Below are 24856 nucleotides of genomic sequence, written 5' to 3'. Positions count from 1 at the left end.
TTGCTTCTGGGAAGATGGAGCAGACAAAGATGTACTTCTCCCTATTCTTTCCACTAAGAACAAGTAAAAACCTTGGAAATTACATATAAAACAAACTAGAAGACTGACAGGTGGAGAGGAGAAGACATACCAGCTAGGGACCTCAAGACCATGGTCTAACACGGTGGTGAGTTCCCCAGGTTTTCTTTTTGCCTCATAAATCCCAGACTTAGAAGTGAAGAGGCTTGCAACCTGAAATGTCAACAAGCACAGACAAAAAAGTCCCAACGAAAGCCAGCTCTAACTGAATAACCAAGAGAGAAGAAGTCTAACAAGACAGGTAAATTTTAGATGATAACTACTCTACTCCAGCCAGGCACTCCAGGAACAACTGTGGCCCCAGCTCCACCCATGCCAGAAAAGGCAACTCACACCTTCACCCTCACCAGGCTGTAACTAGATGCCCCAATGCCCCCAGCTGAGTAGCGTCATAGAAGGCAGAGGAGATGCTGAAATGATAAAGGAACAAGTGGAAGATGAGATCCACAGGACAGTTAAGCTATTGGGTTAGGAGATAAGAGAAATAAATAAATTGGTGATGAGAGAGAACTTCTGTAAGTCAAAGAAAAGAATTAGGAATGATAACAAAGCCAAACAGATGACTACACATAGTGGGTATATCTAACTGACATTGTTTCCTTCTCCCAACCCTGACCATAGCAATAAATACCCAGAAATACTTCCGGTCTTGCTTGGCCTCTCTTTCATTCTCCAATATTCTCAGCAGTAACATGGATGGCCAGTGGGAGCAGTTAGTGTAACGAGCCACAGTCTTATCAAAAAGTTGAGCTGAGACAAGACTACAACAGGGAAGCAAGGTATAGCGTAAAGACAGCCCCAAGTCACGGCTGAGAGGTGACGCCACAGCAGGCCTGAGGACAGTCCACACACAGATCTACTTTTAAATACAAGTTTGACAAAGACCTTAAATAGCCAAGAACCAGGTAGGAGGAGAGTAAGAGTTAAAATGAGACTGAAGATAAGAGTAGTATAAAAATGAGAAATGGGGGCTGGCCCCGTGGCCGAGTGGTTAAGTTCGCGCGCTCCGCTGCAGGCGGCCCAGTGTTTCGTTGGTTCGAATCCTGGGCGCGGACATGGCACTGCTCATCAGACCACGCTGAGGCAGCGTCCCACATGCCACAACTAGAAGAACCCACAACGAAGAATACACAACTATGTACCGGGGGGCTTTGGGGAGAAAAAGGAAAAAATAAAATCTTTAAAAAAAAAAAATGAGAAATGGTCCGAGCTTGGCAAAAACAGCCTAGAAAAAACATTTGCAAGTTCATGGACTTTGTAGAACATTTATAAAACATTAGTAATATGTTTTGATATTTCTTGTCTCTAAATCTTTCTTATATATTCGTAAAATAAAATTGTACTCAAAAGTATAAACAGCAAAATTCCACATCAAGAAACACTTACTTTTAAAAATAAAATACAGATCTATCTGACTTAAGATTTTATGAAATAAAAGCAGATTTTAAAGTATTCTATTAGTTATAAAAATCTAGAAATATAAAAAGGATACAGCATCCATAGCTATGAGATGAAACCTTCTATTTCTTGCTTCTTCCCTGTTAAGACAAATTTTGTTTTAAGCAAATTCAAATGTCTACATTCTAATTAATATAATCAAATTCCCAAGTCTCTGAGTTTACAAAAACATCTTCAACCAAAAAAAGGGAAAGTACATTGAAATAACATACCTATCCAGCAATTCTGCTGCAACTTGTTTATGGGCCACCTTTCCATGTTTTTCTTTCTGAAATGGCTTTTTGAGCAGTAAATCATCTTCAACTGTCCTGGTTTGTGAAGAAGAAAAATTATTGCAAGACTTTATTTTTCCCAAAAGGGGTTTCTGGCTTCTATTTTCATAACTGAAACATGTTTTAAAGAATTCAAGACTTAATTTAAAAAAGATTCACTGATCTTTAATGAGACAGTTTACATCTCCTTAAATAGCTTAATTAATATCCTAACTTCATTTAACACCTAGAAAATGCAGAAGATGAAACTAACAAATGCACAGATTCTGGTGTCAGATCACCTAGGTTCCTGGGTTCAAATTCTGGCTCTGTCATTCACTATCTTAATCTTAAACAAAGATTAAGGTTCTTAATTTCTGTGTGCTACAATTTTCCTGTTTGTAAAGTAGAGATAATGAAGCTTTTGGTAATTGATAATATGAGAAAAGAAGGGCTGATTATAGATGATATAGACTATAAATGATCAGCCTCAGTTAGCAGACAGATATAACCCTAGTGCAGAGAAGAGTATCCAACTAGATTTGCTCAAATTCTATTCTTACAAAGTAATATTTCTGAATGAAAAATCTTGAAAATGTAAAGCATCATAAAATGTAATTTATTATAATTATTTCTATTCATGAAGACTGAGTCTCTGACAAAAATGTTCAGTCCCAATTATACACCTCATATACTGCTCTCAGTGTAAAGTAATAAACCAAGTTTTATAAATTTGGTTAATATGAATCAGTCAACCACTCTTAAGTTAATGGATAAATCAAGTTTCTAAGCACTGAAAGCTGAAAACACTGCCCCTAAACACAGCAACTCCACCAAGACGTAGCCTCCTTGCAAGGCCCAGGCTTTATCTGCTGACAGCTCTTGTCCCTTCCAATTCAATAAAAACTGCCTTGAGCTCCTTCCCGTGACCACTTACTCTGCTCATTCACAAAACCGTAAGAACTGTGCTGCATCACAATCTCATCCTCCACACGAAGCTCATGTTGAAGTCAAGCACTAGCAAAGGGACCACCAACTAAGCCCCTTCTTAGCTATGAGATTCACAAGTAAAAAGTCCTTGACAGTTAAATGAAAAATAGATGCAAAAGAGAAATATAACAGCTTTAAATGATTTTTCTCCTGCTTCCCTTTCCATAAACCTCTTTACAGCATAAATATTATTTTCTCATTTTGCACACAACTGTTCTCAAATGTCTGAGTTAAATTCATTCGAGTTTAATGAACAAAAACTCATCCAGTAGAGCATGCTTGTCTTCACATGCAAATACAATCCAAAAACTTTCAATATTATTTATTTACACCTCATCTCAATATAGAAAGGATCGGAAACACAGATCAATAAAAATTTCTTACCGTTTTTTCCTTTTGCTGGATTCTCCACAGTGTTCATCATCACTAAAATCAGAGTCGTAGCCTCCATGGCCATGCATCTGTAAATGAGCGTAAAGTCAGTTACTTAGAAACTAAGCTGTCCATAGCTCAGGAAACAGAATAGCTCAAAAGTAAGTTATCTTTAAAAGCCATAATGGTTTTAAAGGATCATGGTGAGTGTATCACTATTCACGGGCTATCTAGCCATCTAAAACTTTCATTCACTTTGAAATAACAGACTTACCCTTCAGAAAATGAAGCAACATTTTCCTCCTCAATTACCGTTAGGCCAACAAGGAAATCTCTTCTTTGACCTTCCCATTGAAAACCAGGTCTAGAAGCTACCATGAGACTGCATACAAGCTTTAGAAATGCTTCACTTTTATTTGATTCAGAGTATTACCAGTTGCTGTGTATTTATCACCAACTCCGTTCCAGACGTTACGCCACGTACTTTAGAAACACTGCTGCTAATTCTGCAAGTTAGGAACTATTATCTCCATTTTAGAGATGAAGAAATCAAGGACAAATGAGGTTAAGTAAATCAATTTTCCAGAGCAAATCAGTGGCTAAGCTGATCTACTTGATTCTTAAGTGCATGATTTCAATTACCCCAAACTGCCTCTCTGGAATATGCTAACATTTTGATCATCATATTCTATTAGACTTAACTGTATCTGTGAACAGTGCACGATCAATTGATGAAAACTTTCCTATCTCTTTTCAACTAACGTGGAGATTTCCTTTTTCCCTTTTAAACCTAGTTTCTTCAAGGTAAACCACCTTGCCCTCTGGCCTAGTCAACTTTATCTTGTTTCAATTCATTTTTTAATTGAAATTCTTAGAAATACTCAAAGACTGCAATTGTCACTCAGTTGTGTTGGAAGAAGCTCCTAGTTTCAGCATTACATTGAATTTGGCACACATATTAATGGGAGATAGATGGATGATTTGACCATTTGATGTCATAAATATCCAATCCATACAGCTAAAAGGAACCAGTCCGGGTCAAATGATACATCAAAATTTTTCAAGTTTAATATTCACTATAGCAGGTATAGCAGGAAAAAGAAGAAAGAACTGCCTAAACTCCATTGTAATGGACCTAAGACAAAGATGTTTCTAGTCCTGGCTACCTGGAATATATTACTTCATCTCCTAGGGCTTCATCTGCTATATAAGGGGGCTATATCAAATAATCCTTAAATCCTATGAGTCTGTGATGGTACTATAGTTCTATCTTCAAACTTAGGTGTGTGGGTGTATAGCTCCCTTCCTTGCTCCACAGAATTCCAGGAAGGCCCCAGCCAAGGTAGAGGTGAAGGCTGGAAAGCCACAGTTCAACTCTACCCTCACTTGATCTGTCATCACCTTACAGACACACTTGGATCTCACACCCTTTACCATGTCAACTCCTTGCTCCAGCTGTCTTAGCACATCTGTTCAAACCATACCAGCCTCTCTTTCCTTCTCTTATGTCCTCACTTTCTTCACATCCTGATGGGGGACAACCATGGTGCTGAGCTTAGAGATGTGTTCTGGGATCAGCCTGCCAGAATGAAAATCCTGACTCTGCACTTTTCCTTTGTCTTTCTTTGGGCACGTTCCTTAACCTCTCAGAGCCTCAGTTTCCCATCTACAAAATGAGGCTAATAAGAGTACCAACCGGTCTCATAGGACTGGGCATTAAATGAGTCATCTCACATAAAGAGTTTGAGAACAGTGTCTGGGACAGTAAAAGCCTGTAAATGTTAACTATCATCATCACCATCATACTGTTCCCACGCCCCGCGACACCACCTCTACCCCTACTCCGCCTCTCCCATTTCTTTCTTCTGTAGTGGCTTCATCCATCCCATACACATCTCAACCCGGTGGTCGCACTAAAAAGCTCTCACTCACTTCGCGCTACGAATCAACTGAGAAGGGCCGAGAGAAGTTCCAGAAGGGAGACGCCGGGTGACTCCAGAATCTGCCATCGAAAAAAAGAAAGTCAACTAGTAGCAGATAAGGAAGAAGTTTCGAGGTCCTTCTCCCCGACCCCAAATATACTCATAGCGCTTCTCACACACCCCTTCCCTCCTGCCCGCTCCGCCAAGTTCCGCGCTGAGTTCGCCGTTTCCTCCTTCCGCAGCGGCTGCAGCGACGACCACCGCCTGCGCGAGCCGCTGCAGGGCCACCACGGCCACCCCGGCTGCGCAGGCTCCCCGCCGCCGCCGCCGCCACCCGCTCCCAGCCTCAACCTACGGATCCCGGCTGGGCGCCACTTCCGGTCAGGCTCGGCTGCGCGTCACGATTAAATGACACCGTCCCCGGGCGCGCCGACCTTGTGCTACAGACAGAAGAGCCCCGGGAAACAAAGGCAGCGGGAGAAAAGGGCCGGAAGGGGGGGGGGGCCGCGGCTGAGGCTTTTTGCTTTCTCAAACTCTCCTTCCTCAGTTTTTTCTGGGCCCTCTTTCCCTTCCCCTTTCGGGAGTCTAGCATTTAATATCGTGTGGCACTGCCCTCTATAAGCCCACGCCCCTAGTTTGAAAATACGTTTTGTTTTAGAAAAAAACCATGCTTGAATATCACCGCCCGTCCTCTTTCTAGTAACCTTAGTAACGCCTTCTCGGAGCATCCTCCCCGAGTGCTTCAGTCTCTATCTGCCTCTCCGCCCCCTCCTCTCCTCTAATAAAACACTTCTCATAATTAGAACAAAAATAACTTTCCATCGTTTCACCACCCACTCAATAGATACCAATCCAAGTGCAGTGCTGGTGGCAGAGGAGCACATCGAATATATAGGGCATAGGGGAGATTTCACAGGGTCGCGGATTCTTTGCAGACAAGCGACCTGGCGTGTGTGGAAAGAGATCCAAAATAGTTCCTTTAAAGAAAAAAACGCAGGCAGGAAAAGTTCAATTATTTTAAACCCCACCAGGTTCTCCCTGTGTTTTACCTTTTCAGCATTATGATGCCTCGTTCTGCTTTGCAGCCTCTTCCTAGGTTCCTGTCTTGTCTCCCTCCGGCTGATGCTATTCATCTTTGCTTCCTTCTCAGTACCCACACGGTTCCTTGGAAATCACAAGCGCTAATTAAGTACTCGTTGAACTGAACTGGCACGCCGCTGACTTTTACAGCAGGCCTATTTTAGAGAAAACCTTGGCACGTAATACACACTCATCATTTTACATCTTTTGCACTAAATAGTAGATAACAATATCCTTATAGATTCAAGGCCCCCGTCTATGCCTGATAGTAAGTTATAGATACACCCTGCTTTACCCAGTACAGTGAATGTGATCTTAAAAATTTGTAAGTTGAATTATTTCAAAATGCCATCTGATTATACTTCAGTAAAAAAGTTTATTCAAAAAAATTTAAAGCAATAGGAAGCCTCAACACTTATATTGAATTATTTTGTCAACCAGGTCCTTTTTTAGTAAATATCTAAAATATATATTTAGTTCTTTTATTATTAATAAAACCAAACACTCCTGTACCTTATATTCAATTTGCTTTCTACCAATATTTGACATTTAATAGCATTTTTCTTAAATGTCAAAATATACCATTCTTAGTATATTTTTGTCTGTTGCTTCATTTTACACTTAGAACCAGCCTGTGCTGCCATGGTATTAGCCCCGTGTTGCACCGGAGAAATAGAAGCACAGAACTTAAAGCCACAGACCTGGTGAAGGTCTGGAACTGAGAGTACTAGTCTCTTTACAAGACCCAGTTTTTTCTCTGTCTCTCTCTCTCTCTCTGTCTCTCTCTGTCAATTTCAGTCTCCCTTTCTCTCTCTCTCTCTCTCTCCCCCCCACTTTTCTTTTTCACTCAGTGATTGTGTGGGAGGTAGCTCCTGTTTCTAACATCTTAAGAATTTCCGATCTGTTGCTACCAGACCATTCAGCCAAAGATTTGAATTTTTCCCTTTGAGGCAGCAATTACTGAAAGAGAAAATAGAAAATATATGTTAGGGATAGATCACATGATCTGAACTAAAAACAGTTAATACAGGATAGAAAACCTGCCTGGTCAGGAAATCTCAAGTTATTAATGATACCTCAACTATAAAAAACACAAATATTAAGCACCTGCTCTGGGGAGAGCACTGTCGAAGTCATCAGGGTTATGAATACATAAAAGCCACTCCTTACTCTTGAAGGTTGACTAGTAAGAAAGAAAGAATATATAGAATAACAACAATATATTCTATCATGTGCCAAGTGCCTAGTAAATGGCATGAGCCTGTGGTTCCCCATCTGTAAAATGTGTTAGTTCAATGAACATGAAAATTTGAATGTGCACCAATGCTGTGTACTCAAATAAAGCAACAAAATCCTATAATAGTTATGTAGTGGGGGTGTGAGAAGTTGGTCCCCTCTCCATCACCTTTCCCTGACACACACTCTTATTGCCCACTTCCCCCCCCCAAAAAAAAGCTGGTCTGGAAGACAGGATAGTAAAGAGCCTCACTTCAAAGTCAGCCAGACCTGTGTTCAAGTTAGGTTTCTGCCACTTACTAGATAAGAGATCTTGGGCAAATTATTTAATTCTCTGAGTCTTAATTTCCTCATCTCTAAAATAGAGATAAAAGTACCTAGTTTAAAATGAAATGATGGAGCTCAAGTGCTTAGCATGATGCCTAGTTTGTAATAAGTATGTAATAAATGCTACTTGAGGAAAGAATCAGATTAAAGGCATTCTTTCTTGAGAATAAGTTTAACAATTAACAGCTTCTTGAATATCGCCCAGAAACAGATTCGCACATATATAATCCCATGATTAATGGCATAGGTTTAAGCATGGACTTTTCAATAAACAGTTCCGGGTCAATTGAATAATATGGTAAAAAAAAAAATCTTGATTCCTGCCTCACACCATCACAAAAGTCAATTTCAAAGAAAACGTTTTCCTGATATTTCATATTTCATGATATTTTCCTTAGGGCAGGAAAAATTTCCTTAGATAAGACACGCAACGACATAAAGCAAAAAAATTAAGGATTTCTGTTCATTTAAAAGACAATTAAAAAGTGAAAGGTGAAGTCACAGAGTAGGAGAAAATATTGCAGGATGTATATTCAACATATCAGAAATATAAAACTTTAAAAATATACGAATATAAAAAACTTTAAAAATCATTAAGTAAAAGGCAGAAACCCAATAGAAAAATTGGCCAAAGACTTGAACAGAGACTTCACAAAAAAAGATATTCAAGTAGCCAATGCACATAAAACAAAGTCTTCATCTTTCCTGGTTATCAGAGATGGAAATTAAGAACACAGTGCGCACCGTTACACACCCACCGGAATGGCTAAATGGAAAAGACAGATCTAGTTCTGATGAAGATGTGGCGTGACTATAACTCTTATATGCTGCTGGTGGGAACATTAATTGGTACAACCACCTTGAGAAAGGTGTTCAATAGTACCTACTAATGCTGAATGTATATATCCTATGTCTCGTATATTCCACTCTGCAGTGTATTTTCAACAGAAAAGTGTACAGGGAGACAGTAATATGCCAGTTGAAAGACCTCAACTACAGAGCACTAATTAAAAATAATGGCACTATATGCCCCAAACTGGAAGCAACCTAAATGTCTATCAGCATTAGAATAGTTAAGCAAATTGTGGTTTATTCACTCAGTGGGATGCTGTACAGCAACAAAAATGAACAAGCTACCACTCTGTGCAACAGCATAGATGAATCTCATAAATATAATCCTGAGCAAAAGAAGCATTGTTTATGCAAAAGAATACATATGACATTATCCCATTTCCGTAAAGGACAAAAGCAAAAATAATCTATCTGTTACAAGTCAGGATATTGCTTTCCCTGGTAGCTGTAGGGGAGGTGACTGGAAGGGGGCTCAAGGCAGTTGGGGGTATTTCTGGGGAAATGGTGATATCTGTTTCTTGGTCCTGGCATTCATTACATGAGTGGCTTGTTTACAGCTATGATTTATGCACTTTTATGTCTGTGTTATACTTCAATACAAAGTTTATGTTTAAAAATTTTAACTATTCCGGGCCTGGCCCCGTGGCCGAGTGGTTAAGTTCGCGCGCTCCGCTGCAGGCGGCCCAGTGTTTTGTTGGTTCGAATCCTGGGCGCGGACATGGCACTGCTCATCAAACCACGCTGAGGCAGCGTCCCACATGCCACAACTAGAAGGACCCACAACGAAGAATATACAACTATGTACTGGGGGGCTTTGGGGAGAAAAAGGAAAAAGATAAAATCTTTAAAAAAATATTTTTAACTATTCCTAGAGGTTTTTAAAACTTCGACTCTAATTGGTAAATGGAAGCCTTGGCGACTAAAGCAATTTTAGGCATGACAGAATAAGTTGGAGAGTGAATGGGTGGGATTTCCTGGGGTCTCAGAAATCATGCCACATAAATGCTCACATAGTCAAAGACGTATTTCCTGTAGGCACCAGGATGGAGGCAGACAGGGGGCTCTGTAAGTGCTGAGGAATACTCTAGTCAGCACCCAAAGGATGAAAGCACCTGGGCCTTGAACTCTTGGCAAGGTCAGCTTGTACTTCCTGTGCATTTCTAAGCCAGCATCTGGCAGAAGGCAACTCTACAACTTCTGTAGTAAATCTTGGTCCGTGAACAGAGACACAGTCTAATAGCTATCTTTTGCAAGCTGGTCAAAGATCAGTCACTTGCTTGTGTAAGTGTCTGGAGAAGGCTGCCAGAGCACGAATACTATGGTCGGATGGATACTGGGAAGCAAAATGGAGAGACAGTAATATGCCAATTAACTAAATGAATTGATTATCACTTTTAGACCTGCTCCCAGGAGCAAGAAGAGAGACAGGATGTCTTTGAAACCCCTCTCTGAGGGAGTCGTGGATAAGGAGGCTTGTGACTGAGAGATAGAAGACGCTTACCAGGTCAGATGAGATGAGGCGCAGAGACCAGGAACGCTAAACGTCACCGGAAAACTGATGCACTTATTTTTTGCCATATGATATCTGTGGATATAAAGATTTCATGCCTCACTCAGGAACATGCAAAGAAGAGAGACTCACTATAATAATGAAAGTTAATGGTTGCCGTATCTCTGGATCCTTCTTCAAGGGCTGGCTAGACCTGGGCCTGTAATCATGGAAAAGACATACGCTCCCCCCCAACAACCCCCCCATCAAGGCTCAAGCTCTAGGTGGGAAACAGACACAGAAATAGGTCATTACAGTACAGCTCTGTGGGCAGTGATAGGAATAGGCCCAGAAGGCTATGGAAACACCAGGGAGGGCCCCTAGCCCTGAGAGAAGGAAGATGGGAAACTCAGAGGAGACAGAGGACTTTATGTTTATGTCCAAAATGCCTAAACCACAGGTTTAACTCTGTACTACAAATTGCACTGACTTTGCATCCAAAGGAAAGGGAGATATGTCCTCCTGGGCCTCCCACCTTCACCGATGACCCCCAACAGCCTTGCTCTCTTTATAAGGTGTAAGCGAGCACCAGGTAGGAATTGACCATATTACATGATTTCACAATTTACGAACACAAGTTGACCATATAGAGAGTGTGCTGGTATCATAAAGTAAAATGTCCAGTGAAGTAGATCTGTGCATACTTAAGGATACATGTCATTATTATTATGTGGTTAGGCAATTAGATGTGAATAGTAAGCAATTTTCCTAAATGATGCCTTAATTAACATATTCTCTGAAAGTAAAACCTCTTTAACTAGTTGTCCTGGTACTGAAGGTGATAATTGGTGGTAGGAAATGGAAATACTTAAACACACACAGATAACATAAATGACTGAATAGGTTCGGAGGAGCAGTGGCAAACAGGAGACAGGGAGCTCAGGCCTCTCCCTGCCTTGGCGTATGGAAGCAACAGCACCCAGAGGAATACAGGTTTCCCCCACTATCCGAAAGTAGAGCCTTCCTATGAAACCTTTCATAAAGCAAAAACGCAATTTTTGCTTTTCGCCTTTTTTTCATAAAAGTGAAAATCCCCTTTGGATTTCTTCCTGCCAGAGAAAACAGATACTAATGTAGGTCTGTTGTAAAAGCAAAGTTGTGTGAAGCAAATTTTGAAAAGTGGGATATGCCTGTACTTGGATCCATAAATGGAACTTTTTCAATGACACACTTTATTGTCAGGAATTTTGCTAAATTGTGTAGGAGGCATACAATAGACATGCAGGCCAGAATGGCAAGAGTGATCCGTTTTCCCACAGAAGTTGGAAATCTGGATTTTTAAATTCAATTTGCTAATTTTTAATATTGGCATCTAATTCAAGCTTAAAAATCAAAGCAAAACACCACCTGGAAAAAAAACACTTCTGTGAGCTGAATTTAGCCCATGGGATGCAAATTTCCAAGTGGGTGGTCCATTGTCCTCAGAACTGCACTTCAGAGGTTGTGGTTGAGAAGCAGAGGTTATGAGGCTGTCTTGGATGCATCTCTAGGGAATAAGGGGGGCTCCTGGTAAGTCAGGCACGAAGACTCCTTCAAGGGAGGAATCAAATGCTCAGAAAAGGGGGCTCAGAGAAGTCACAGCCTGGGCCACAGCAAGGGGTGGTCCTCTGGGCAGGAATATCTGTGCTGGGTGTGAAAACCATGGTGTCACGCATACTGGGGGGATGGAATCCGCATCCCAAAGCACACTGACAATGTTGAATTTTACCTGAGCCCTTTGCTCCTGGAAAAGAATGACAACGAAAAGAATCCTTTCATTTTTGTGTTCTGGAAAATAGCTTACTGTGAAGAACCACTTTTTCCCATATGACTTGGATAAAACTCAGATGCCCCCTGTTTAACCCAAGACAAAGCTACACACAGACCCATTCTTCTCTTCCTAGATGATAAGCTGATCTACTCGTTCCCACTGGTCAACTGGAACAAAATGCTTGTCAACCAAACTTTGGGTAAGCTTCCTTCCTTCCTCCATGCACCTGAACTTTGGCCCACACTAGTCTGAGCCAGCATAGAGCCCCTCCGGAGAACAGATGGCCTCGGCATAAAATATTCTCTGATCTCCTATCTGATATGTCACAGTTTCATTTCCCCACATTCAGTTTTCTCTAGCCTTGTTCACACCTCCCTATAAAAGAAAACCTTTATTTGCCTGACTCTTGAGACACTTGCAGGTTCTCCCCGTTGCAATAGTCTCTTTCCCCCTTGTGATAATTTTTTTGAATAAAAGTCTCCCCTAAGTCCGGATTTGTTTTTTATTTAACAATGTCCCTATGCATCCTCTACTACTTAGCACAATTTCTGACAATAAAGTGTGCTATTGAAAATGTTCTGTTTATAACCAGAAATATTACTCTATTGGATGATGCCCTCTTACACAACAAGAATTAAGCTGCAGCCGAAGTGACCCCAAGTCACTGGACATTGAGCTGCTAGACGTCAGGAGTAAGGTCACTAGTCTGTCTTGGCTTCTGTGACACCACATTCAGTTTTCTCTCTTCCTCACAGTCTGTGCCTTCTCAGGCTCCTCGTGTCCTACAGGGTTGGGGCCGGGTGTTCTTCTCTGCCTGCACTATCAGCCATTCCCGTGGCTCAGAGGACCATCTACATGCTGATGTGCCCCAGTTTCTATCCTTTTAATGGCTGAACAACACTCATTGTATTTGTGGGTATGTTATATATATACACACCACATTTTGTTTATCCATTCATCTGTTGACAGACATTTGAGTTGTTTCTATCTTTTGGGAATTGTGAAAAATGATGCTATGAACATTGGTATACAAATATCTATTCAAGTCCCTGCTTTAAATTTTTTTGATGTATGCCTAGGAACAGAATTGCTGGCTCCTATGGGAATTTTATGTTTAACCTTTTGAGAAACCACCAAACTGTTTTCCACAGCAGCTACCATTTTATATTACCACCTTCTTCACATCCTCACCAACACTTATTTTCCTTTTTTTAAAATTTTTTTTTAAATTATAGACATTCTTGTGAGTGTGAAGTGGTAACATTGTAGTTTTGATTTGATTTCCTAATGACAAATGATATTGAGCATCTTTTCATGTGCTTGTTGACTATTTTTATATTTTCTTTGGAAAACTGCCATTCAAATCCTTTGCCTATTTTTGAATTGCGTTCTTTGTTTTTTGTTGTTGAGTTTTAATTTTTTATAGTTTCTAGATATTGATCTCTTATCAGATATACAATTTGCAAATATTTTCTCCCTTTCTGTAGGCTGTTTTTTTGCTTTCTTGATGGGATCCTTAGATGCACAAAAGTTCCTGATTTTGATGAAGTCATATTTAAAAAGATAATTTTTTAAAAGGCTAAAATCATGACTCTTGTACAAATGTAAAATTAACACAGATCAGAGACAATCGGGAAAGCGAAGATTAGTTTACAAATGGATATATAACTGGTCAATATCCACAGGGCAATGATCAGTTGCACCTCCACCAGACAAAATTCATTTGCATTTCTATTGACAAAAATCACTTGTATTGCTATCAGTTTTATGGAACTTAAAACATTGTAAAATAGCTCAAAGACGATGAAGGTCTCAATAACTCAGTAGGTCCTGGACAGGACAACTATTAATCTTTTTTGCCTATTTCAAAGTCTTTCATAATTTTTCCTGGTGCCACTTCAGGGCACCCCCCCTCTGCTATCCCAGCTGTCAGCTGAACGGGCTGCTCTCAGATTGCCTCAAGTCTTTCGGCGCTGGGATAGCTGCTGAGGGCAGTCAGTTCAGCTCAAGGGTTATTCATTAAGCACCAGGTGGTGGAGGTGCAGCTCTCCAGCCATTCCTGCTACAAATAATATCTACTGTGAGCCAGCATCATGCTATGAGCACAGTGAGGATCGAGGCAGACTGGTCTCTGTCCTCTTGAGCTTTACTGTCCAAACAGGGACAGGAAGAACAAGTAAATAAACAAACAAAATAATTACAAACTGTGATAAATGCAGTGAAAGAAAACAGTTGCCAACATAAAGAATCACCAAGAGGAGCCTACATAAGGAGGGTGGTCAGGACCAGCTGCGCAGAAGAGAACATTTAAGCTGAGACTTGAAAGATGGAGAGGAGCCAGCCACTCCGAGTGTGGGGCGTGGCAGGAAGCCAGCTGAGTGGCCAACTACACAGTCTGTCCTCACCCTCTGTACTTCCAGGGACAGGTCTGCAGCAGCCACAGTTATAGCTTATCCCTGACACGGGTGTGCAGGCAGTGAGAGAGGCCAACTCCTGCCCCCCGCCCAGGGATGTCGCTGGCTGCCTTTGAGTCTAAGCTTCAAAAAATCTCAAGGGGAAAAGAAGAGTCCCTCCCAGACCAACTCACCCTCCTTCCTCTTTAGTCTCAGTTCCCCCTAAACACCGGGTATCTGCTAAGTGAAGCCTGAAATGTCTCCAACACGTGAACAATGGTTGAACCCACAAAAAGAGATAAAAGGCTTTAAAAATGCAAATGAGTGGGAGAATTAACACATTAATGTGACTGTGGAGATGATCAGCTCTTTTGCTGAACTGATTTGATTAGAAAGCTGCAAAGCACAGGGGTCTTGTGAGCAAGAGGAAAGACCAAGTGTGGTATAGGGTGACGGGACGCCAGAATCAATGTCATCTGCCTCACAGTTTTGTCCGGGGCCTGGGCACTAATTCATCACTCTTCTGAAATCATTTCGTGCTGTTCCATGACTCTCACCAGGAGGCTGGCACCAGAAGGGCAAGGTTGGGAACCATCTGCCGGAGTTGGAGCACTGCGAGTGGATGGGCTCATGGGGACAGACAGCAGAGGGAGGAGAAGGCAGAGGGCAGAGTCTGGGGGCACTGATATGGGCAGGAGAAGAAGCAGGAGATGGAGAACAGACTCAGGGAGCCCACAGAACCAGAAAATAAATGTTGTATCATAGCAACCGAGGAAAGTGTATAAAGAAAGGAAGTGGCCAATTATGTCAGTTCAGAGGGACAGTTTCTCAAAATGTGCGTGGCTCTGGGAACATCCACATCAGAATCACTTGGGGGATTATTAAGAATTCAGATTCCACACCTGGATTTAAACCTCTGGCACTGGAACCAGGAATTGGCATTTTAATAGGTGCTCAGGGATTCTGATGTATGTTCTGGAGTGATGCTTCAATATGTGAGATGTGGAATCAGAGCCACATCCAATTCTGGTTCCTTCACTTGAGCTGCTGGGCAAATTATTTAACCTCTCTGAGCCTAGTTTTTTTTTTTAATCTGTAAAATAATACCTACTAAATAGGGTTGATATAAGAATAATCTTCACATGAGATTATAATTATATATATATATAATATATGTGAAGTGCTTAGCACAATGCTTAGAACACAGTTGGAAGTCAATGAATATTGACTTCTATTTTTACATAATAAACAAATGTCACTGGATTTGGGAAGAAAAGGGTAATTTTAAACTTTCCAGTTGTCAGTAGAGCAGCTTGGAAAATTTCTGGGAATTAAAAAGGAAATCCGTAGATAAGAAGTAGAAGCAGCAAGTGAAGATCACAAGTTCAAGTTCAGGAGAATTTACAGGAGAAGGAAAGACGTTTGGGTTGGTAGTTATAACTGGGTAAAGTTGGTAAGAGAAAGGTTGTTATTAAAACAGCAGTGATGGAAGGTTGCTTCAAGGACAGAGTAAGGGAAGTTTCAGTGGTGCCGACATTGAAGGCACTAGAAGAGAACAGGTTTGGAGAAGGAGCTCCATCCCAGAGAAGACAGGAAGGAGGCTAGGAGGTTAGGTAGTGGGGTGGATAGAGTTAGAGAAGCCAAACTGCTTCCCCTGACACCAGAGGAAGGAATTAGAGCAGGAGTTCACCAAGTGTAAACCCTGATCTAGCAGCAGTACCATCAGGAACTTGTTAGAAATGCAAATTTCCCAGCTCCAGCCTATACCTACTGTGTCAGAAACTCTGGAGGTGGGGCCCAGCAATCTGTTTTAACAAGACTTTCAGGCAGTTCCAATGCACCTAAAGTTTGAGAAGCACTGAATTAGGGAATAGCTGAAGAGGCAGGGATCCTTGAGACAAAGCCATGTAGTGCCCTGGGCAAGGCGGTCAGCTGCAGATGAGAGTGGCAGGGGGAGTAAGTGGAGGCCGGAGGAGCAGAGAAAGTGGCCTAGGAGGTGAGTGCTGGAGTCAGCTGGAGATACGTACTATACTATAATGTGCTCTGAGAAAGTATGAAAATGTATGTCTTACAATAGCAACACATCTGAGTTGACTAGGAAAATAATTCAAAATATTCAAACAGCTGTATGTACTGAGATATTTACAATATCAAAAGATTAAATACTTAGTTGTCTAACATTGGGGAAATATTAACACAGTACCAAGGTATTCATTAACGCCTTATGAAGACTATGAGACAATGAGGGAAAATATCTATGATACAATGTTAAATGAAAAAAAACGCCTACAATAGCATACATAGGTGTAATAATTATATATGAAAAAGTACTGTTGGGGAAATGATTAGAATTTTAAAGTAGGTAGATTGCCAAAGGCTACTGGGGCCAAGGTCATGGCTATTGAACTTGCCACCGTGGGAGCCGTGGCGGTTGTTGGTGTAGTTAGTCAGTGAGGGCTTCTAGATTAGATGAGCTTTAATCTGGCAGTTGACAGCCATGAGATGGTGTAGGGATCAGGAGCTGCTGTCCAGCAGGGGCGATGGCTCAGAGCCAGAGCAGATAGGATGGAAGCATTTAAGTGTGTTCAGAGCCCCTGAGGCCACTGACTTGTCTGGAGCAGAGGAACGCTGTAGAGAAGAACAGCAGATGGCTTTGGAAACCCAGCAGGATGACATTTTAAAACCAAAATTTGGGACTCAAGGCCTGCCAAGTTTACAGCTGCTATTGGGAGTGTGGGCCAGCATATGTGAATCTGGGCATTCCTGGGAAATGTGAGACCAGGGCAAGCACGCTGGATCAGCAGTTCCAGGAGCTCGTCTACAGTTGGAGACTGCAGTCCCCAGTCATGTTAGAGATAAGAAAAAGGAAGGCAAGGGAAGTTTAACAACTTGCCCAAAGCTGCACAATTTTAACGCTACAAAGGCCACGGCTGAAGCTAGGTCTCCTGTTTTAATATCATGCTTCCTGGATGAAGGACCTCAAACCCTCATTAAAGAGTTGGGATAAGATGTGACAGGTAACAGGGACTTGTGATAAATCACTGCCCAGAAAGCAACATGGTGAGTGTAGTGTTTGAGGAAGGCAGTGATGTGTGACCTGGACAGGAAGAGCCTGAAAGGAGCAGGTCACTGGGGACCAGCAGCAACCCCGGGCATGTGGTTAATTAGAGCCTAGACCAGATTGCTGGCTATGAAGTTAGTCAGGAAAGAACATGGCTTTCCTCACTCTCACTCCACACTTTCCCCAGTTTCCTTCTGTCCCTTCCTTAGAACTCATTTCATTTACCTTCAAAGCTCATTTGCGGATACAACTCAGAACAAACTTTACCCAGCTTGTGGATTTTCTAGATATTTTTTTGCTAGGCCGTGCTCTACATTTTTCAGAGCCAGTGCTATACCCACTGGTAATTGAAAGGAATCAAACCCACTATGAATGATGAGTGGCTCTGAACTCATGGCTTTCTATAAATGATGTGGTATTTAAATAGGAAATTGAGAAACACAGAGGTCAAGAGCATCTCACCCAAATACCACTCTTTCTTTTCCACTTCTGACACCTCTGACACGCCCCCTAGCCTCCAGTTCCCTTTGCTTCTCTAGGACAGCTGCTGGATTCATTCAGGATGAGATGGGAGGCATCACACTGAGAACGTTAGGTCTGAAAGGACAAGGTTCCAGGCTGAGCCCCCAGGAACACAAGTGGCTGAAGGTGAAAACGAGACCAGAACCCAGGTCTCCTAATGTCCTCTTTGAACTACAACTTTTCTCTCTTTCCTCCTCCCTCCCTGAAATGCAACCTGAAATAAAGTCCCAAAATAAAATAAAAATTTTAGTTCAAAACTGTACTGATGACATGTATATATAATATATACACATATATACATACATACACACATACAGATTAGAGTCAATAGGAGGAGATAAAGCTATGGTAAATGCATAGAAATTCAAATATCACCTTAAATACAGTAGTTGAATAGCACTCTCTAAGTTGAAGTACTTTAAGGAGGGGGAAAATGAAGAATTTTTTCTGCATGTTGGATCTGCCATCAGAAGACATTGGTCCACACGTGCTCTTCTTTAGCATATCGCTGTTACTTCCCTCAGAACTGTGTTATGTTATTCCTCACACTTGTTTCACTTTCCTTTAGGGACCAAACCTGCTGAAAGGAAAGGACCTTCTCTTATTGCTCTGCGCATGCCTCATGATTCCTTGTATTGTTTTGGGCACATTGTTTGTTCTTCATAGGGTTTTGGCACAATATTTTCCTCTTCATAAACACATTTGTGGAATGACAGTGCATAAAATAACTTGCATCCAATGTTTTTGCAACTTTTCCCTTCACCACTTAAAAGATAAGAGACAAATGGCAAAATGAATATGTCACATCAACTGGAGAGTTTAACAACTTGCTTTTTAAAAGAAAACAACTTAGGCAGCTATGGGCTCAGACATACAATTCTGAAATCAAAATCATGCAGATGAGTCTGAACAGTTGACTCAAGTCCTTAGAAACAAATTGAAAATTCAACCCATGGAAATTTTGGCAGAATCAAATAAAATGTCAAATTGCATGTAAGCCAATTTCCCTTTCTATAATCAATGAGTTGTTCGAAGGCAAAAAAAAAAAAAAATCCTCAGGATTGTGTGTACTCATAATATTTGTAGGAAAATGGCCTGCTTGCTTTTCTGTAAGAGCGAGAGGAACAGAGTGGGTTCCTAGACTCTTCTCAGATGCTTCAGCTAAAAAGTTAAATGAGCACCAGTGCCAATAAAATGAGGAGGAAAATTATGCCAAGCCCTTGGTGCCAGCTGCAGCAATTAAGTAAGCACCTGCTTTATGCTTCATCTGCTGGCACCCCCTCCTTGCTTCATTTAGGCTAGTTTCTGTGTTTTTAAGAATAAATGCACCTCACTGGACAGGCACACAAATGTGCTTTCTTTCTTCTTTTTCTCTGGCTATCATTACCTGGGGCAAACTGGGTGGCAGGAAGATCCAGACAAGGGCAGGGTAGTAAAGACAACTACATTTCTAAACTCGAGAGTTTTAGAGAACGTTGGGGGCAGACGTAACCATAGCAATGAGCTCTGGTATGAGAGTACTGATGTACGATGCTTGTACTAAGCAGCAGATTATACCATCCCAGGGAGACCCTGCAAATGAAGAGGTAGATTAGATTTCTGGAGCAAAGTTTCCATTGGCTTAGTTCTGAATCTTAGCTATACAACAAAAGCAAGTTCCTCTGCAGAGATTTAGGCTCAAAAAGAGATGCCATCAAATAGTTCTAGATGGTTGTCAGCAAAGGGCTAGCATGAACATCAAAGGAGATATGAAAGAGGTGACAGTGCTTTGAAAAGTTGAAAGGATTATGCAAATGGGAGGCAGGTATTAAAATTAAAAATGTTCATCAAAATCCATCTAATAGAAACTAGCTGGTAAGTATATTCATCCACTGGAAGTGAATTAGCACTTTTCAGAGCCCTGAGCTATATTTCCTCTTTCCCCTTTTATTGTGTCTGTAAAAGCTGGCTCATGATGCCTGTATCAGAGGCAATTGAGAGGCTTAAATGAGACTAACTTAGATAATATATGTGAAGCACCTTGCTCCATGCCTCATATATAAAGAGACAATAAATGTGAATTGATTTCAAGCGCATTATCCTGAGAATTCCTCATGCTTGCAGCCCACCAATAGACAGTTCACATTAAATTACACATTTCCAAGAGAGAAAAATGGAAAGGTCATCCTCAACAGTACACAATCGGTGAAGCCAACTGCCTCTCACATGGAGAAAACAGACATAAAACAAAGACATCTATCCTTCAATTCTTAGGTGTCAAAGTAGCAGTTCCTCTCTTCCCATACTGATTACTACCACTGTGGTCTCCAGCGGGAAATGTCAAAGCTGCTTTTGAATTCCCTCTAACACAGCCAGGCACATGCAAAAGAGAAATACTGAGACTAGAGCAAGAACTTCCAGCTACAGATAAGCATTTGGAGAGCAGGGACATCTCTACCCTGCTCCCTGCAGCATCCCAGCGCTGACAGGAGTGCCGGCACATAACAAGCACTAAATGCCCATTCATTGAATGAGTTCACCACATCAGAGACCGGAGGAAGAAAATGAGATATCAAATTAAAGGTGCTTTGTTCCATCTACTTACTTGGCTTGTCTTGCTTCATTTGCCTTTGGTGTAAAACGAGGCCACATTTGATTCAGTGCTCAAAGCATAAAGATTCTGAAGCTTCATCTTCTTAATCAGGAAAGTCCGTCCTACTCTTCCTAGTGTCCTTGTCTCGTTAATAAGAGCAAGGGCTCCAGGAATAGATAGTCCAAAGTGGTTAACCTATTGATTTCTAATTAGTTAATATTACCTCACAGAAGAAGAAACCAGAAAGTCTGGTCAGTCTACCAAAGTGGTCTGCTGTCTGCTATTCATACTGATTTACATAAGTGCAAAAGAAGTGAAGTTCAGCTGTGTAGAACAAGCCTCTATTCATTTTAGATATTGCTACAGCACTAAGACAGACAACTGTTAACAATCCTGAGAGATTCTTAGGGAGTGTCCAGAGATGGTGCTTCTTTCTCTCTGGGAACCCATCCTTGGAACCTCTGCACCAAACAGGTCTGTGCTTCCAGTGTGACAATACTAGTGTGATACAGAACTTCCAGTTTATACACACTCACACACATACAGCCATTTTGTCCCCAAGGCATGTCTACAGTGCTTGGGTGGGTGGATCAGCATGTCCAGCATCAGCCTTACACTGTGCCCAGAACCTTTTTCTTGACTCTCCTCTCCCCTGAAGAGCTAGAAACTGAGCTTGAGCTCAAGAGGTAACATTTGAGCAGAACCTCAAGGATGGGAAGAAGAAGAGGAGATTAGCGTGGCAGGAAAGCAAATAATATCACCAAAGACAGAGTAGCAGGATACCCAGGGCTTCCAGCAATCTTCATTTGGCTGGTCACAGAATTCATGCAGGGGTCAAGAGGTGGCAGATGTCATAGAAAGGCAGGGCCATTTTGAGGACCTATTATGAGGGGAGCTGTGTGGAGTACAGAGGGGTCAAGATTTAAATAAACAGTCATTCTTTCCTTGGAATATGACCAAGATCCCTGGAAAGGTGTTATTTCTATCACATTTTAGACTTGAGACAAGGAACCAAAATCAAACACCACAATTCAGTGTCCTGCAGAGCAGTGGTGGCCCCAGGGAGGCTGCAGAGAGCTACAACAGCATATTGGGAATAGACAATCTTCCAAACTGTTAGACTGTATCACATAACAGGAATAGTTCTATGATAGGAAAAGGTTAAAGGTGTTATAGGAGCCCTTGAAAAGACACTCAAGTCAGTCTAGGACAATCAGAGAAATCATCGTGATAATGAGAGTGGACTCCTCAAAATCTTATCAATCTCGATTGGTAAGGAACACATTCATTCATTGATCTGGCCAAAGAGAATGCAATTGGCCATGATTTGCTTAGACCAATCATTTCAATGGTCCTTTTCCCTAGCCATAAAATACAACCACCTAGGGAGCTAAAAAAAAATTCCCAATGTCTAGGCCCACATCACTGATTCTAGACCCAAGTGGGCTGAAGGAACAATGAGTACGAAGGCGTGGAGAACAGGGTGAACTTATGGGGGTATTCACAGTTCTACATGCCTGAAACACAGAACAGGGAAATGAAGGCATCACCTGAGGCCTCAGGTGACACTGGGGCCACCACTGCTCAGGGGCACATGGAAGTGGTGGTATAGGTTCTAATTCCCTGTCTAAAATGTGTTAGACATCCCTGCAGCCGCATCACAGTAGATGCTATTAAATAAGGGAATCTTAAGTCTTTGACAAAGGGTGCAATGGTTAACAAAATGAGCTCAGTTCTATCATCTAACACCTGGGGAGCAAATCAGGGGGCTAGACCTGCACCTTTGGGGAGAATCAAGACTATAATGGAGGTACCACCCTTGGATTATCTTGTTCCCACTACTGTCTTTCCATTATAGTTTTGAAAACTATAATGTCCACAGGTTACCTTGCAAATTTCAGGAAATCCCCAGGTTTGAGGAATGTGCTCAGGAGAAGTGACAGTTTCTTCTCTAGTTGCAAAGCCTGATAATCTGCAGTCACGTTTTTGGGCTCTACCAAGAGCTTATTGTACTGAGAACTTATTCCAATTCTACCACTTACTTACTACGCGCTATTAGGCAAGTTACTTGCCCTGCCCCAAACTCAGTTTCATCTGTAAAATGAGGGTAATGATGAGTTGTTATGGCAGAAACTTTGTGTTCGCCAAACCTTGTTTCCATTTCCTCTTGATCATACACCTACAGGACATTTCCTAGCCTCCCTTGCAGTTAGGGAGGGCCATGGGACTGAGTTCTGGCCAATGGAATGCCAATGGGCAGAAGAGATGCAAGCCACATCCAGGTATAGACCATAAGAAACCTCCCATGGGATCCTCCTCATGGGCAATTTCTCCCTCTCCCCATATCTGCTGGCAGGATGCAGAGTGCAGTGGAGGATTCCAAGGTCCTGGGGAGGGTGGGGACATGAGTAAGCAATCAGCCTTTACTGTATTAAGTGACCAAGATTTGGGAATTGTTTATTATGGCAGTTAGCCTACCCTGACTGATACAGCAATTGTGAGGATCAAACAAGGTAATTTATTTGTAAGCACAGTGTCAGGAACGTAGTAAATGTTTAGTAAGTAATTGCTATTTATTATTATGTGATATCTGCCCTGCTTTAGATGCATTCCCATTTCTGTTTTTCCAGTGCTATTTCTTCCTTTTGATCCAGGAACCAAGGCGTCTCTGGATGTCCATCCCTGCTTTGCTTTTAAGCCTGAGCACAATGTTAATGTGCTCCTTCTCTCCAGACCTTGCTTTACTAATAGCATTTCCGTGCAAATAATATGGGGGTAGAGGGGATGCTTCTATTGACATGATAATGGTTCTGAAATGAGTCAGAAGCTTGAGGCAGTCCAATTGGCACAGTTCATCACAGCTCCATTTTTGCTTTCCCTGCCTTTCCTTATGAAGGCTACAGGGCTGAGAGTTAAATTAGTTCGAGAACTGACTCGAATGAGCAGCACAATCTGCTCCACTGGAGACAACATTTTGTAAAAACTGTTCCTGCCGAATTTTCATGAAACTTCCAAATTTTAATTAGAAACTGGAGAAGCAGATGGATGGCAAAAAGAATTTAAGGTAATGAAGGAGCAAGCGCTCATGCACTAAGGTTAAAATCACAGCCATGTGACTAGGTGGCCACTTAATCAACACGATCTGAGGAGTTCTAGGGGCTCCCCTGTGATCCCCAAATATCTCATTGCATGTCGGCAATGCCTGAAAAGTTGTTCACAGTAATCCTTCACAATGGCATGTCACTTTACATGTTCTCTGTTAATGCTCTCAATTCACCTGCAAGGTAGGGTTATATGTAGGAACCTCAAGGCTCTGTGAAATCAAGTGATCTGCACAAGATCACACAGCTGGTAAAGGGCAGAGCAAGGACTCTTTGCATCTCCTGGCTTCAGGGTTCCTTCCACTACAGCATAATTGCCTTTGCCATTATTAAAGCTTCATTTCTTTGGGTTAAATGCATCTCCTAAGTAATTGACCATTCAAATGAAACCTTACCTGAATCTTAGTGTATAAGTGGAGTTGTTCTGGCTGAAGTCTATTTATAGGGAGGAGAGGCAGAGAGAGGGAAAGTTCAGGGAGGTAGACGCAAAGCCCAAGAAATACAGTCTAAAAGCCTGGAGGTTAAAGCCTCCGTCCCCTATTTTAATGCAAATGGCCTTGGAGGAACAACTTGCTGTCATTCATACCTTGCAATCTATCAGGTCATTTCCTACCACCTGAATTAAGAAGATAGAATGGACCCGGGTTAAAGGGCCCCGCCAACGTAGGGCAAAGTGGGAAGGAGAGAAGGAATAGAATAAAGGATAAAAACCAAGTTTACTGTTTACTTTGGGTTTGCCCTACCAGTGGAGGGAATTAGATTCTTCTGTAACTAGTACGTTATTGTGATTCTTGAACATTGGTGCTTTCAAGCTCCTAATACAGAAATAGAGAAGGTCTGGAAATTAAAAAAAACAAATCCCAATCCAAGAAGGCCTTATACCAGCTTAAAGTGTGATAGGTTCTAGAAATACCAGAATTCCTTGTCCTTGTCAAAGAATACTTTTCAAAAAGTCAAAAGCATGACCCTTATACAAATATAGAATGAACACATCAGAGATTCATTCAACTCACTAATGAAGGATGGTAAAGCTGATTCCAAAGAGAATGCGAGGAACTGCAATCATTTGGGCGTTGGAGAAAGAATGTTGGAATAAGACGGTAGGATTAGATACAAAATTGATTAATGTGCTATAGACAACAGAACCATAACTTGAGGATTATGTTTTCTGCCTTTCAGAATTCATTTCCGTCTCTCTTGGGCATAAGTCTACTAGTGCAGATGTAACTTTACAGTGGGCCTTGACCAATAGTAAGCAGAAACTCAAGCAAAAGTGCCCTCCTCAGCCCAGCTCGTTATTGAACCCTTGGGCAGCCTGTAAAGTGTTCTGCTCCGACACTGA

General features: G+C 41.6%; 1 protein-coding gene across 10 annotated transcripts in view; it reads right to left on the bottom strand.

Annotated features, from left to right (window-relative positions):
- Positions 1-6429, bottom strand: part of LOC106845097 (protein FRA10AC1) — a 34249-nt gene extending 27820 nt beyond the window's left edge. For 3 of the 10 annotated variants that reach the window (XR_011494894.1, XM_014862964.3, XM_014862965.3), the window contains exons 1-5: positions 5252-5451; positions 5082-5151; positions 3162-3238; positions 1749-1844; positions 1571-1616 (exon numbers count right to left, since the gene is read on the bottom strand). Coding sequence is in view for 9 of the 10 variants with exons in the window: in XM_014862964.3 (XP_014718450.1) it covers positions 1571-1616; positions 1749-1844; positions 3162-3238 (219 nt within the window). In the remaining variant the exon portion in view is untranslated. Of the gene's footprint in view, positions 1-1570; positions 1617-1748; positions 1845-3161; positions 3239-5081; positions 5152-5251; positions 5637-6120 lie in introns of those variants that run through there. The other 7 variants (XM_070486998.1, XM_070487007.1, XM_044753946.2 and 4 more) reach the window with 6 other exon arrangements.
- Between the last annotated feature and the right edge of the window lie 18427 nt (positions 6430-24856).

This window comes from Equus asinus, chromosome 2 (genome assembly GCF_041296235.1).
Source record: "Equus asinus isolate D_3611 breed Donkey chromosome 2, EquAss-T2T_v2, whole genome shotgun sequence".
Classification (NCBI taxonomy): domain Eukaryota; kingdom Metazoa; phylum Chordata; class Mammalia; order Perissodactyla; family Equidae; genus Equus; species Equus asinus.
Note: the sequence above shows the minus strand (reverse complement) of the source record. Positions and strands in the feature narration are given on the sequence as shown.